Consider the following 13337-nt stretch of genomic DNA (forward strand, 5'->3'; position numbering starts at 1 on the left):
TCTTTTCAGCATGGATTGTTTCAAAATGAGTTTTCAGCATCCTTGCATCATGAGCGCTCCAGCCCGTCCGGCTTACAAGCATCCCTCTGGGCCAACCAGGTGGCAGGGCTAGTGCAGGAGACCACGTGGTATGTGTGGTACCCAGCTCCCACCCTGTTGCAGACCAGAGCATCACCCGGCCCCCCAAAAGTCAGCCTGGAACACTGTAACCCAGGATGGATTGCATAGCAAACACAGCCTCTAATGCAGGCAGGCAGGCAGGCAGGCAGGAAGTAAGGAAGGAAGGAAGGAATAAATAAATAAATTTTTATTTATACCCCGCCCTTCCCAGTTCAGAAAACCGGGCTCAGGGCGGCTAACAACCAATTTAAAACACTTAACTGAGGCAACAACAAAAAACAGCATAAAATACAGTATAAAACGTGGATAAAAATAAATTCAAAATTCAGAAATCAATTTAGGAGGGAAACATTAGATAGTCACCAGGGCTAGCTGGCTAAATTAGTCCTATTTAGGCCAGCGAGGAGACCAGGGGAGAATTAGCTGTGGGATCCCAGAGTGGGTAATCTTCATAAAAAGGGGAGGGAGAGGGAAGGAAGGGGAATAAAAGATCAGGCTAAGAAAGCCAGGTGGAATAGCTCTGTCTTACAGGCCCTGCAGAAGGAGGTTAAATCCTGCAGGGCCCTGGTCTCATGGGACAGAGCATTCCACCAGGTCGGAGCCATCACTGAGAAGGCCCTGGCCCTGGTGGAGGATAATCTGACTTCCTTAGGGCCCGGGACCTCTAAACTATGATTATTCATGGACCTTAAGGTCCTCTGCGGGGCATACCAGGAGATGCTTTTCAATTCCTACTGCTTTGGTTGGTCTGCAATCCCTGCATTGCCAACTGCAAGATGCTTAATTCTATCATGATGATGATTTAGTACCTCGTTGTTTTCGTGGATGTCGTGATCTATCATCTGCAGCAAGAACCACATCACATTCCTCAGGATGAAGGTGGTGATCAGATTCCAGTGGATAATATTCCGAAGGCATCGAATGCTCCTAAAGAGGCAGAGGCAAGAAGAAATTTAAAGAATATATAGCTAAATATTGTGCTATAAGATAATTAGAAAATTCTTGGAAGTAACAAATAGGCTTAGGGACAGAAAAAGAATAGGTGGTAGTAAATATTAAGGATTAGAATATTAATAAGACTGCAGAATTTTCACACTCCCCCCCCTGCATTCCTATGTCAAGATTTGGGGGGGGGGATATTAGACTGGGATCTGCTGGATCAGAGTGAATGCAGCAGTTCAGCAAGGATTCCAACTCTTTCCTTCTTCTAAATTCTGCTGGCAGAGTGGCATTCTCAACAGACACTGGAACTGAGGCTTCATGTCCAATGTTCATGGGTTTCTGTGAATCATTTTGACTGGGGGCCAAATTCCATCTCTCTTGTGGAAATGGTTTACAGAGCACCCGTTCCTGGTAGGAGATCAGAGCTGATTTAGGTTTGGTGAGGCCCTGCTCCTGCCAACCTAGTACGTTAAAGTGCAAGTAGATAAATAGGTAACGCTCTGGAGGGAAGGTAAACGACGTTTCCGTGCGCTGCTCTGGTTCGCCAGAAGAAGCTTAGTCATGCTGGCCACATGACCCAGAAGCTGTACGCCGGCTCCCTTGGCCAATAAAGCGAGATGAGCGCCACAACCCCAGAGTTGACCATGCCTGGACCTAACGGTCAGGGATCCCTTTACCTTTACCTTTACACATGTCCACCACATATGATTGTATGACCCCTCCTCTTTTTTGCATCTCCAAGGTCACCCAGGGAGCTTCATGACTGAGTGGGAATTGAACCCTGGTCTCTCTGGCACTCTAACCACTACACCCCACTGCCTTCCTAGAGTACTTCTGCTGTGGAGCAGCTTTATAAATCAGGGAGGTAAATAATATGGGGAAAGCAAAATGTCGTTTAGAGAAGGATCTGAAATATTTTCCTTGAAGCTTGAATCTTTATTATTATTCTGGATTGTTTAATGTGGTGTTTTAATGAGTTGTAAACCACTCTGAGTTTTCCCCCCCTTTAAAATATGAAGCGGCGTAGAAATGAAATTAATTATAACAATAAAATTAAGTTTAATAAACAAACAAACAAACGAATCAGGCTTAATATAAGGAGGTCAGAACATCCCTTTGTGAGTGGGAGTTTTCAGCCTCGCAGGAGAATTTTGATTTGTTCATTTCTTATGGCATGCTAGCAGATCTCTCGCAGTACACAAACGAAAAATTGCTGGGATAGGCTGCAATCTGCAAACCGTTGGCTCCGGAATAATTGTCTGCACTTTAAGAAGACTACTGTGAAACCGCTTCAGAATTAATGGCTTGTGCAAGGCAGCTTCATTCCTCATTTTCCAGTTGCTAAACATTTTGCATAAAGAGCGCAGCATCAGTGTCTTAATGAGGTGGAGAATGGCTCCGAGATATTATTTCCCCAAACTTTCACACTCCACAATATTGAAGGTCTTTTCAACACCCACCGCGTATTGGAGCTCAAAAATTATATTCCAAGGGCGGCTGCGGCTCTATCTCTCTCTGACTGTGTGCATGCACACACACATTTGTGTGTGTCTCTGCGTGTGTGTTTGCAACAGCACAGCCTGGGGGCATTAGAAGTTTCATTCCAATTAGGTTTTGCAAAATTATCCAACAGGAGAGAAGGTGGTTTTCTTAAAAAGCTCCTTGCAGCTTCAGATGCACTGGATTTTTTTAAAATTATTTTTTAAAAAACCACAAATTGAAAACATGATTTGCACCGAAAGCTGCAGCAAAGGTGAAAACTGCCATGTTCACTGCCCTTGGCTAAAAAATAATGATATGTCTGGGTGCCAAATCGAAATCAAGCAACGCACGACACAGAAATATACACACATACACAGAAATATTGCAACAAGGTGAAAAGAAAAAGTGGAATGATAAGACAAGCCATAGGTAAAAAAAGGTAAAAGGTAAAGGACCCCTGGATGGTTAAGTCCAGTCAAAGGTGACTCTGGGGTTGCAGCGCTCACCTCGCTTTCAGGCCGAGGGAGCCGGCGTTTGTCCACAAACAGCTTTCCAGGTCATGTGGCCAGCATGACTAAACCACTACTGGTGCATGGAGGACCATGACGAATGCCAGAGCGCATGGAAGCACTGTTTACATTCCCGCCGCAATGGTACCTATTTATCTGCTTGCACTGGCGTGTTTTCGGACTGCTAGGTTGGCAGGAGCTGGGACAGAGCAATGGGAGCTCGCTCCGTCACAGGGATTCGAACCGCCGACCTTCCAATCAGCAAGCCCAAGAGGCTCATTGCCCCATGTGTTACAAAGGCTGGACTAGCCTCCCCTCTAGTTCAAACAATTCTAAAATATGGATGCGCTTTTACTCTTGCAAGATTGACTGTATTGCCCTCGGCTGTACTCGAGGGACGATTCCAACAGATTCCACACGAAAAAAGCTTATGTCCCTGTGGAGATGGCAGTACCGAATCGGTGGCGCATGCCCTTCTGGCTTGCACGTTTCATAAAGACTTGAGGAATGAGATTGTCACCCCTCTTTTATTGTCCATTCTGGGTCGCCCAGCCACTTCCGCAGTGTCATAGAATCATAGAATCATAGAATCATAGAGTTAGAAGAGACCACAAGGGCCATCGAGTCCAACCCCCTGCCAAGCAGGAAACACCATCAGAGCACTCCTGACATATGGTTGTCAAGCCTCTGCTTAAAGACCTCCTAAGAAGGAGACTCCACCACACTCCTTGGCAGCAAATTCCACTGTCGAACAGCTCTTACTGTCAGGAAGTTCTTCCTAATGTTTAGGTGGAATCTTCTTTCTTGTAGTTTGGATCCATTGCTCCGTGTCCGCTTCTCTGGAGCAGCAGAAAACAACCTTTCTCCCTCCTCTATGTGACATCCTTTTATATATTTGAACATGGCTATCATATCACCCCTTAACCTCCTCTTCTCCAGGCTAAACATGCCCAACTCCCTTAGCCGTTCCTCATAAGGCATCGTTTCCAGGCCTTTGACCATTTTGGTTGCCCTCCTCTGGACATGTTCCAGTTTGTCAGTGTCCTTCTTGAATTGTGGTGCCCAGAACTGGACACAGTACTCCAGGTGAGGTCTGACCAGAGCAGAATACAGTGGCACTATTACTTCCCTTGATCTAGATGCTATACTCCTATTGATGCAGCCCTGAATTGCATTGGCTTTTTTAGCTGCCGTGTCACACTGTTGGCTCATGTCAAGTTTGTGGTCAACCAAGACTCCTAGATCCTTTTCACATGTACTGCTCTCAAGCCAGGTGACACCCATTTTGTATATGTGCCTCTCATTTTTTTTGCCCATTTTGCCCATTTTTTGTGTCCTTTCTCTTGGCAGATCAAGATGAGCAGGTGACAGCAAAGATTGCAAGGTTTTTAGCTGGGGCAATTAGAATAAGATCCACTATTTGACTATTCTATTGATTCAAAACCCAAAAATGTATTTTATATAATTGACTTTTTATTTTTATTCTCTGTATATCGTATTGTTGTTTTATTGCTATGGCCGATGATTGACGCAAATAAAGATTCACTCACTCACATTGCCAGTCCTATCCTGTGTAACAGTTTTCCAGCAGATTTGCAACAGGCCCCTTTGCTTCCGACTTTCAGGCATCTTTTGAAGACTTGTTAAAGCTGACAGAACTTGCAGCTGTTTAGATTTTATTTATTTATTAGCCAGTCATCATGTATATATTGTAGCACACTGCTGTGCTGTATTGCATGAACTGGCAAGCTATAAATACTTTTATAAAAAGAAGATTGGACGTTTTGCAGGAAGGAAAGTGACCAGGAAATACAGGGGGAAATGGTATGTTTCCTTTGATGCAACGTCACAGATCAGAATGCATGCTCACCAAATAGCCCACATTGTGTAATCGCCCTGCAAACCAATCAGGATGTATGCTCAAAATAATAATAATAATAATAATAATAATAATAATAATAATAATAATTTTTTTAAAAAAAATATTGCTGTTCCTATTATATTTTATTGATACCCTACTTACTCTGGGTGGCTTCCAGCACAGATAAAACACAATAAAATGTCAAATATTAAAAACGTCATTTGGAAGTGCCCTGGGATTCCATGGCCAACATTTTCAGCCTCTCCCTAGGAACAGAGCTGTAAGGGTTTTTCTCTTTTCTTGTTTTCTTCCTCCCTTCTTCCCCATCCTTCTTTCCCCTATCATCAGATTTGGGCAGCAGCCGAAACTTTTTTTTCTTTTTCATTTCCCCAGACCTTTTAAAAACTTTGACTGAATTATTTAGGCTGGCTCCGAAGCAAAGTTGTTGTGCTTTGTTCTGCTGCTGTTGGTTTTATTGGTTCATTTTCTTTGTTAGATTGTTTTTAATATGTTCTGCTCTGGTCCTCCCAGAGCGCATTTAAAAAGATTTTCTTTTATGGAAGGTGTGCGGCTCAAAGAGATTAAATCGTTAATTAGTTAAATATCACCACTACATAGGTGTTTCCTTCCAATAGTTTCTAATTCCTTCTCTGTTTCTTTTCTTGTGATATAAAACTGGAGAAATACTTCACTATTATATCTCAGAAGATTTACCTTGTGTTCGTAAGAGTAATTCTGCAACTTTTTGTTTTGTTTTTTTTTGGCATTTGTACCCATACGAAAGGCTGGGCTGGATGAATCCCAAGATGGAATTAAGATTGCTGGAAGAAACAACAACCTCAGATATGCAGATGACACAACATTGATGGCAGAAAGTGAGGAGGAATTAAAGAACCTTTTAATGAAGGTGAAAGAGGAGAACGCAAAATATGGTTTGAAGCTCAACATCAAAAAAACCCCCTAAGATCATGGCCACTGGTCCCATCACTTCCTGGCAAATAGAAGGGGAAGAAATGGAGGCAGTGAGAGATTTTACTTTCTTGGGCTCCATGTTCACTGCAGATGGTGACAGCAGCCATGAAATTAAAAGACGCCTGCTTCTTGGGAGAAAAGCAATGACAAACCTAGACAGCATCTTAAAAAGCAGAGACATCACCTTGCCAACAAAGGTCCGTATAGTTAAAGCTATAGTTTTCCCAGTAGTGATGTATGGAAGTGAGAGCTGGACCATAAAGAAGGCTGATCGCCGAAGAATGGATGCTTTTGAATTCTGGTGCTGGAGGAGACTCTTGAGAGTCCCATGGACTGCCAGAAGATCAAACCTATCCATTCTGAAGGAAATCAGCCCTGAGTGCTCACTGGAAGGACAGATCCTGCAGCTGAGGCTCCAATACTTTGGCCACCTCATGAGAAGAGAAGACTCCCTGGAAAAGACCCTGATGTTGGGAAAGATGGAGGACACAAGGAGAAGGGGACGACAGAGGATGAGGTGGTGGGACAGTGTTCTCGAAGCTACCAGCATGAGTTTGACCAAACTGCAGGAGGCCGTGGAAGACAGGAGTGCCTGGCGTGCTCTGGTCCATGGGGTCACGAAGAGTCGGACATGACTAAACGACTAAACAACAAAAACAACCCTGAGGAGCTCAGGCTAATTTTAATTGTCAATTCTTCCTTTTCTCCTCACATAAACCCTGTGAGTTAGGTGCGGTGGAGAGAGAGTGACTGGCCCAATATCACCAAATAGTTTTGTGGGTTGATTTATCGCCAACATCTTTGTTAATATATACCTCCTTTCCTCCGAGAAGTTTGAGGGGGCCTGCAGATCTCGTCTCCCATTTAATCCTCAGACCCTCATAACAACCATGTGAAGTAGCTGAAGCTGAGCGACAGAAACTGGTCTGAGGAGAAATGTTAGAGGGAATGGAGTCATGTGACTCCTGAGACAAGGAGATAAGTAACTAGACGAGCTTTAGAAGAGATCTGAAGACAGCCCTGTATAGGGAAGTTTTTATGTAAGTTGGAAAAAAGGGACGTTGGTGGTGCTGTGGTTTAAACCACAGAGTCTAGGACTTGCCGATCAGAAGGTTGGTGGTTCGAATCCCCGTGACAGAGTGAGCTCCTGTTGCTCGGTCCCTGCTCCTGCCAACCTAGCAATTTGAAATCACACCAGTGCAAGTAGATAAATAGGTACCACTCTGGCGGGAAGGTAAACGGCGTTTCCATGCGCTGCTCTGGTTCGCCAGAAGCGGCTTAGTCATGCTGGCCACATGACCCGGAAGCTGTACGCCGGCTCCCTCGGCCAATAAAGCGAGATGAGTGCCGCAACCCCAGAGTCGGCCACGACTGGACCTAATGGTCAGGGGTCCCTTTACCTTTTTTATGTAAGTTGGAAGCTGCCCAGAGTGACTGGGGAAACCCAGTAAGATGGGCAGAGTATAAATAATAAAATTATTATGAGGATGGAATAGGGTGTCCCTATTTTCATCGGAGAAATGTTGGAGGGTATTTGGATGCAGACCTACAGAGATCCAGGCATATCACCTGCCCACAGCAGATCGTGTGATGGAAAGGAGCTCAGGCCAGGGGACTGGATTATGAAGAGACTCGGTCCTATTTTTTTTAAGCAAACTGAGCTATTTTGCACCTGCTGGACTACGGCATCGATTGCATCTTTCTGATTTTGCGCCTCTCTTCACGTAGCAAAACACTTCCAGACTCAAATAATGTATCAGAACGTATTCACATTTCAGGGTGAAATACATTTAGAAATACGTGTTTTATGATCAATTTCAGAATGGAACTTCTTTTTGAGCCCACATATTATCTGCACAAAAGCGACAGAGAATATACCGGTATATGAATGAATGTACACAAAATTGACTCGGACCCCAAATAGACTGATTTGTACTTACAGTGGAGATACAGAAGGGTCCACCCACCGAAACATCTAGAGATGATTCATTGGGCATAGTAAATATTGTGCATCCTTTATAATCATTTTTGCAAAAGGGATAGATGGCTATAGGAATCTCCATTTCAGTCTAACCCACACAGACTTTTCCCCCTCCCTGATTCCTGTCTCACTCCTTCACCTTGGCCTGACTTGAGCTTTACACCCGGTTATGTAAAAACATGCTTCAAAAACAATTACAATGTCATACTCATGCGTTATAGGGATGCAATGTGTGCATAGTGCAATGTACACATTGCATACATTGTGCAACAAATGCATTCTGACTTTTAGAAGACATCTGAAGGCTGCTCTGTTTAGGGAAATTTTTAATGTTTCATGTTTTATCTTGTTATTATTCTGTTGGGAGCTGCCCAGAGTGGCTAGGGAAACCCAGCCAGATGGGCGGGGTATTATTATTACTATTATTATTATTATTATTAATAATAATAATAATAATAATAATAAGTAGTAGTAGTTCCCCTGGTCACAAGCACCCTTCCTGTCTCCTCCAACCCACCAGAGTTTCACTCCCTTCCTCCACTCACTGCATTAAGCATTCTAAGGTTTGGCTATGGATCTTAGGGAGAGTGGGTGAGTTTTAATTCCAAAATAATATCTTTATTGATTTATGTTTGTGAGTAATCATGTTTTGATCAAGGAAACCTTAACCTAGCAGCAAACTGGATTTCCATTCTCCCTCTTGCACATATTCTAGGCATATTAGCCAATAGATCATTTGCCTTTGATGATGCACATATTTTATACACCTACAGGGACAAAGGACATGGCTGGGCTAATCACAGTGAAGGAACAAGCTTAAGCGCCGCATAAAAAACAGAATCCAATGCATTGCCCAGTGTGGTGTAGTGGTTAGAGTGTCAGACTAGGACCTGGGAGACCAGGGTTCAAATTCCCACTTGGCCATGATGATCACTGGTGACCTTGGGACAGTCACTGCCTCTCAACCTAACCTACCTAATTGTGGGAATTAAATGAGGAGGGACAGAACCATGCATGCTACCCTGAGCTCCTTGAAGAAAAAGGTGGGATATAAATCCAATCATAATTAATTAACCCACGGCCGATTATGTATAGCTTATGGAAGAACCTCACAACCTCAGATATGCAGATGACACAACCTTGATGGCAGAAAGTGAGGAGGACTTAAAGAACCTCTTAATGAAGGTGAAAGAGGAGAGCGCAAAAGATGGTCTGAAGCTCAGCATCAAAAAAACGAAGATCATGGACACTGGGCCCATCACCTCCTGGCAAATAGAAGGGGAAGAAATGGAGGCAGTGAGAGATTTTACTTTCTTGGGCTCCATGATCACTGCAGATGGTGAAAGCAGTCACGAAATTAAAAGACACCTGCTTCTTGGGAGAAAAGCAATGACAAACCTAGACAGCATCTTAAAAAGCAGAGACATCACCTTGCGAAAAAAGGTCCGTATAGTTAAAGCTATGGCTTTCCCAGTAGTGATGTATGGAAGTGAGAGCTGGACCATAAAGAAGGCTGATCGCCGAAGAATGGATGCTTTTGAATTCTGGTGCTGGAGGAGACTCTTGAGAGTCCCATGGACTGCCAGAAGATCAAACCTATCCATTCTGAAGGAAATCAGCCCTGAGTGCTCACTGGGAGGACAGATCCTGCAGCTGAGGCTCCAATACTTTGGCCACCTCATGAGAAGAGAAGACTCCCTGGAAAAGACCCTGATGTTGGGAAAGATGGCGGGCACAAGGAGAAGTGGAGGACACAGGACGAGATGGTTGGATAGTGTTCTCGAAGCTACCAGCATGAGTTTGACCAAACTGCGGGAGGCTTGGAAGACAGGAATGCCTGGCGTGCTCTGGTCCATGGGGTCACGAAGAGTTGGACACGACTAAACGACTAAACAACATGGAAGAACCTGAGTGCAAACTGAGCAAGTGTGCATTTTTTTGGTCTCATTTACGTATTTTTGGTGTGCATACTTCCCAGCCTTAAAAAAATAAAACAAATCTTGATGCTTAAATAAGCAACTGGGACGGAAGTGGGTCCTTGAAACAAGAAGCAATTCCACATGAGACAGAGCTCAAGTGCCCTGGAATTCACAAATCCATTATCAAAACCCATTTGAGTTGCATTCCTCAAGCATCTCTCATTAAAAAGCAGGGAGTGCAAATTGGGAGAAGCCTAGCACTTCTATATCCTGCTGATTTTCCACTGGGAAGCGAGTCAAGAAGATACACCTCTCCCTCCTCTCTTTGAAATTAACAGGAATGGAACGTGCTCAAAGGGGCAGATCAAGCTCACCGATATCTCCACCCAAGTCCGAAATCCATTGCTCCCAGATTTCTATGGCAGCCTGCCCAAATGACTCTGTTCTGGCAATGACACAGATCATTAAAATACATGATTGCGATGGGGTGTAGGGATGAGGCTGGGCGCCGTGGGGGGTGCTGTACACCAGAGCGCCCCACACATGGGGGCAGTGCTGGATTTACGTATAAGCTAAACATGCTATAGCTTAGGGGCCCCACTCTCTTGGGGGCCCCCAAAAAAATTAAAGGGGGAAAAACTGGATGTACATTTCCAAAATATAAGATAAAAAAGAAATAAAATAAAACCTGCACACAGCAACAGTGTTTTGTGTTGTGTAGGCTCCTATGATGTAAGTAATGGGCCCCGCCTGCTAGCCTGCTCCCTAAAATATCACCCAAGATTCCCTTGTGACTGCACACTGCCAGGCATGCTCTGATCCTGGGTAGACCTACACACAGAAACACCCCCCCCCCCACTATAAATAATCCATAAATTAAATTGTTATAACAAAAGGAGTAAAAAACTGCTATGGAAAATCGCTTAGAATTTTGTTTTGCTCTCTGGCGCCATCTGATGTTGCATGCATGCTTATAACACCTTCAGAACGCTGTTTCTTGACTAATGTAGCTGAATCCCCCGTGTAATATGTCCACCTTTGCTAATCTTCGCAGCAAGGAACTCCTGATAACCTTTCAAGAAACTGGTGGATTCCTTATTGTACAGTTTGCTCTGCTTTACAGGGGAAAGACATGATATTGAAACAGATTAGATTGTAGATTTCCTTATACGGTGCAAAACTCAAATGGATTTTGTTTTTTAAGGCAGAAAAGTTTTTGGCACACACAAGGCTGGCAAAAGGTTGTGCGGATTCCGCAGAGCCAGAATCAATATTAGGAGCTCTGTATGGAACACTGAATTTGAGAGAGACAGAATGAAGTCTCAAGGATTTTTTTCTGAGCTTCAAGATATGAATCCACCCTGGTAAAGGTAAAGGAACCCCTGACCAATAGGTCCAGTCGTGACCGACTCTGGGGTTGCGGCGCTCATCTCGCTTTATTGGCCGAGGGAGCCGGCATACAGCTTCCGGGTCATGTGGCCAGCAGGACTAAGCCACTTCTGGCGAACCAGAGCATCGCACGGAAACACCGTTTACCTTCCCACTGGAGCGGTACCTATTTATCTACTTGCACTTTAGGCCCAACCCAATCCCAATACTGGCTAGAGAATTGTGATGCTTAGCTGCAAGGTATACAGTGCGACTTCAAAACATCTCCCCCCCCAACCCCAACCCTCCACAAATTGTGCTTTTATATTTAGTAAAGCAGCAACATAAACAGATTCTGAAGAAACGATTGTAGAGTTAAAACATCGTAATTTCTTTCTCCTTCCTTCTTTCCTTCCTTCCTGACATTTCTATAGAACTCAATTTAATTGCATTTCTAAACAGTGCCCATAAAAAAAAAACAATCCACAGAAAATGGGACAATTTCTTAATCTTAATCTCCAGGTTCCCAGGATGAACCTTTGACCCTCCTGTGCAAAAACTCCTGTGCAAAACTTGTCCCGTGTACTTTTAACCTTCCAGAGAACTTTCTTCCCTCTACGCACAAGTATGCCCTTGCTGTGCAAGCTGTAATATACAGGGATTTTATTTTGATTTTATTTTTAAAAAACATTAAGCTACACAGAGCAGATCTTCACCCACAGCCTGCAACAGCTGTTGTAAGTCTGAATTCTCCATCCAACAAGCAGAAATTACTCCAGCAAGGGTGGGGAAGTTTGGCTTCCTATGAACATATAAATCTGCCTTATACTAGACAACACTGTCACCCTACTTTGACTGGTTGCAACTTGCCCCAATCTTTCAGGGATCTTTGCCCACAGTGACTGCTATTGTTTTGAGAAACCCCTGCATCTCCCAGAACAAGCTCAAAATGGCTGCGCAAAGCATTAGCTTTCTGACATCTATCCATACCCAACAGCGATTTTAGCATTGCTCCTTCTAATCGCCAAAAGGGGCAAACAGAGCCAAAAGGGGCAAACAGACAAACAAACCTAAAGCGAGGATGGTGGCGAAACCCCAAAGAGCCCAATGAGGACTAAAGGATATTCCGCAGCCACAGAATTTTGAGTCTGCTGGAAAACAAAAAAATAGGAGCAGAATGCCTTAAGCTCCTCACAGCATTCTTGAAGGAGGGAGAAATCCTGAGTGGCAACACTCCTGCTACAGATTTCGTTGCACATCTCACTTGCTGTCATTACGCCACCAGTGTAAATCAGTTGTATTAGCAGTCACTTCATGGTCTACCCCCGCCACTTAATGGATCCAAATGGTTTCCAGAGAGTGGTAAGGTAAAGGTAAAGGGACCCCTGACCATTAGGTCCAGTCGTGACCGACTCTGGGGTTGCGGTGCTCATCTCGCTTTATTGGCCAAGGAAGCCGGCGTACAGCTTCTGGGTCATGTGGCCAGCATGACTAAGCCGCTTCTGGAGAACCAGAGCAGTGCACGGAAACGCCATTTACCTTCCCGCCGGAGTGGTACCTATTGATCTACTTGCACTTTGACGTGCTTTTGAACTGCTAGGTTGGCAGGAGCAGGGACCAAGCAACGGGCACTCACCCCGTCATGGGGATTCGAACCGCTGATCTTCTGATCGGCAAGTCCTAGGCTCTGTGGTTTAACCCACAGCGCCACCCGTGTCCCTTCCAGAGAGTGGTAGGGGATGCTTTATCCCATGTTGATGGCCTTTCAGCTGATTCCCTGGTGGCCCGCTGGAATGCGGAGTTAACCAGGGCTATTGACTGTCTGGCTCCGAAGCGCCCTCTCTGATTGCATGGAGCCCGGACAGCCCCGTGGTTTTCCCCAGAGCTGAGGGCAATGAAACAATCGCTGAAACGGCTAGAGCGCTGGTGGTGGAAAACTCATTCTGAATCTAACCGGACACAGGTTAAAGCTCAACCTCGAGCCTGCCAAGTGGCGATGGCAACGGCGAAGATGACCTTCTTCACCACCTCTATTGCATCTGCAGAAAACAGCAGCAGGGACTCTTTCAGGTGGTTCGCAATTTAACGGAACCACCTGCACCACCAGGGCCCGGTAAGGGCCCCAAGATCTCCTGCAATGATTTTGCAGAGTTTTTTTTTTTTTTTTTTGCAGATAAAGTCGC

At 44.6% G+C, this 13337-nt stretch overlaps 1 protein-coding gene across 5 annotated transcripts in view; it reads right to left on the minus strand.

Annotated features, from left to right (window-relative positions):
• The window catches only part of CRHR2 (corticotropin releasing hormone receptor 2), a 201920-nt gene that overhangs the window by 50178 nt on the left and 138405 nt on the right, over positions 1 to 13337 (minus strand). For all 5 annotated transcript variants that reach the window (XM_081163804.1, XM_081163801.1, XM_081163803.1 and 2 more), the window contains one exon: positions 930 to 1047. In XM_081163804.1, the coding sequence (XP_081019930.1) occupies positions 930 to 1047 (118 nt within the window). The remainder of the gene's footprint in view (positions 1 to 929; positions 1048 to 13337) is intronic.

This window comes from Podarcis bocagei, assembly GCF_964188305.1.
Source record: "Podarcis bocagei genome assembly, chromosome: 12".
Lineage (NCBI taxonomy): Eukaryota > Metazoa > Chordata > Lepidosauria > Squamata > Lacertidae > Podarcis > Podarcis bocagei.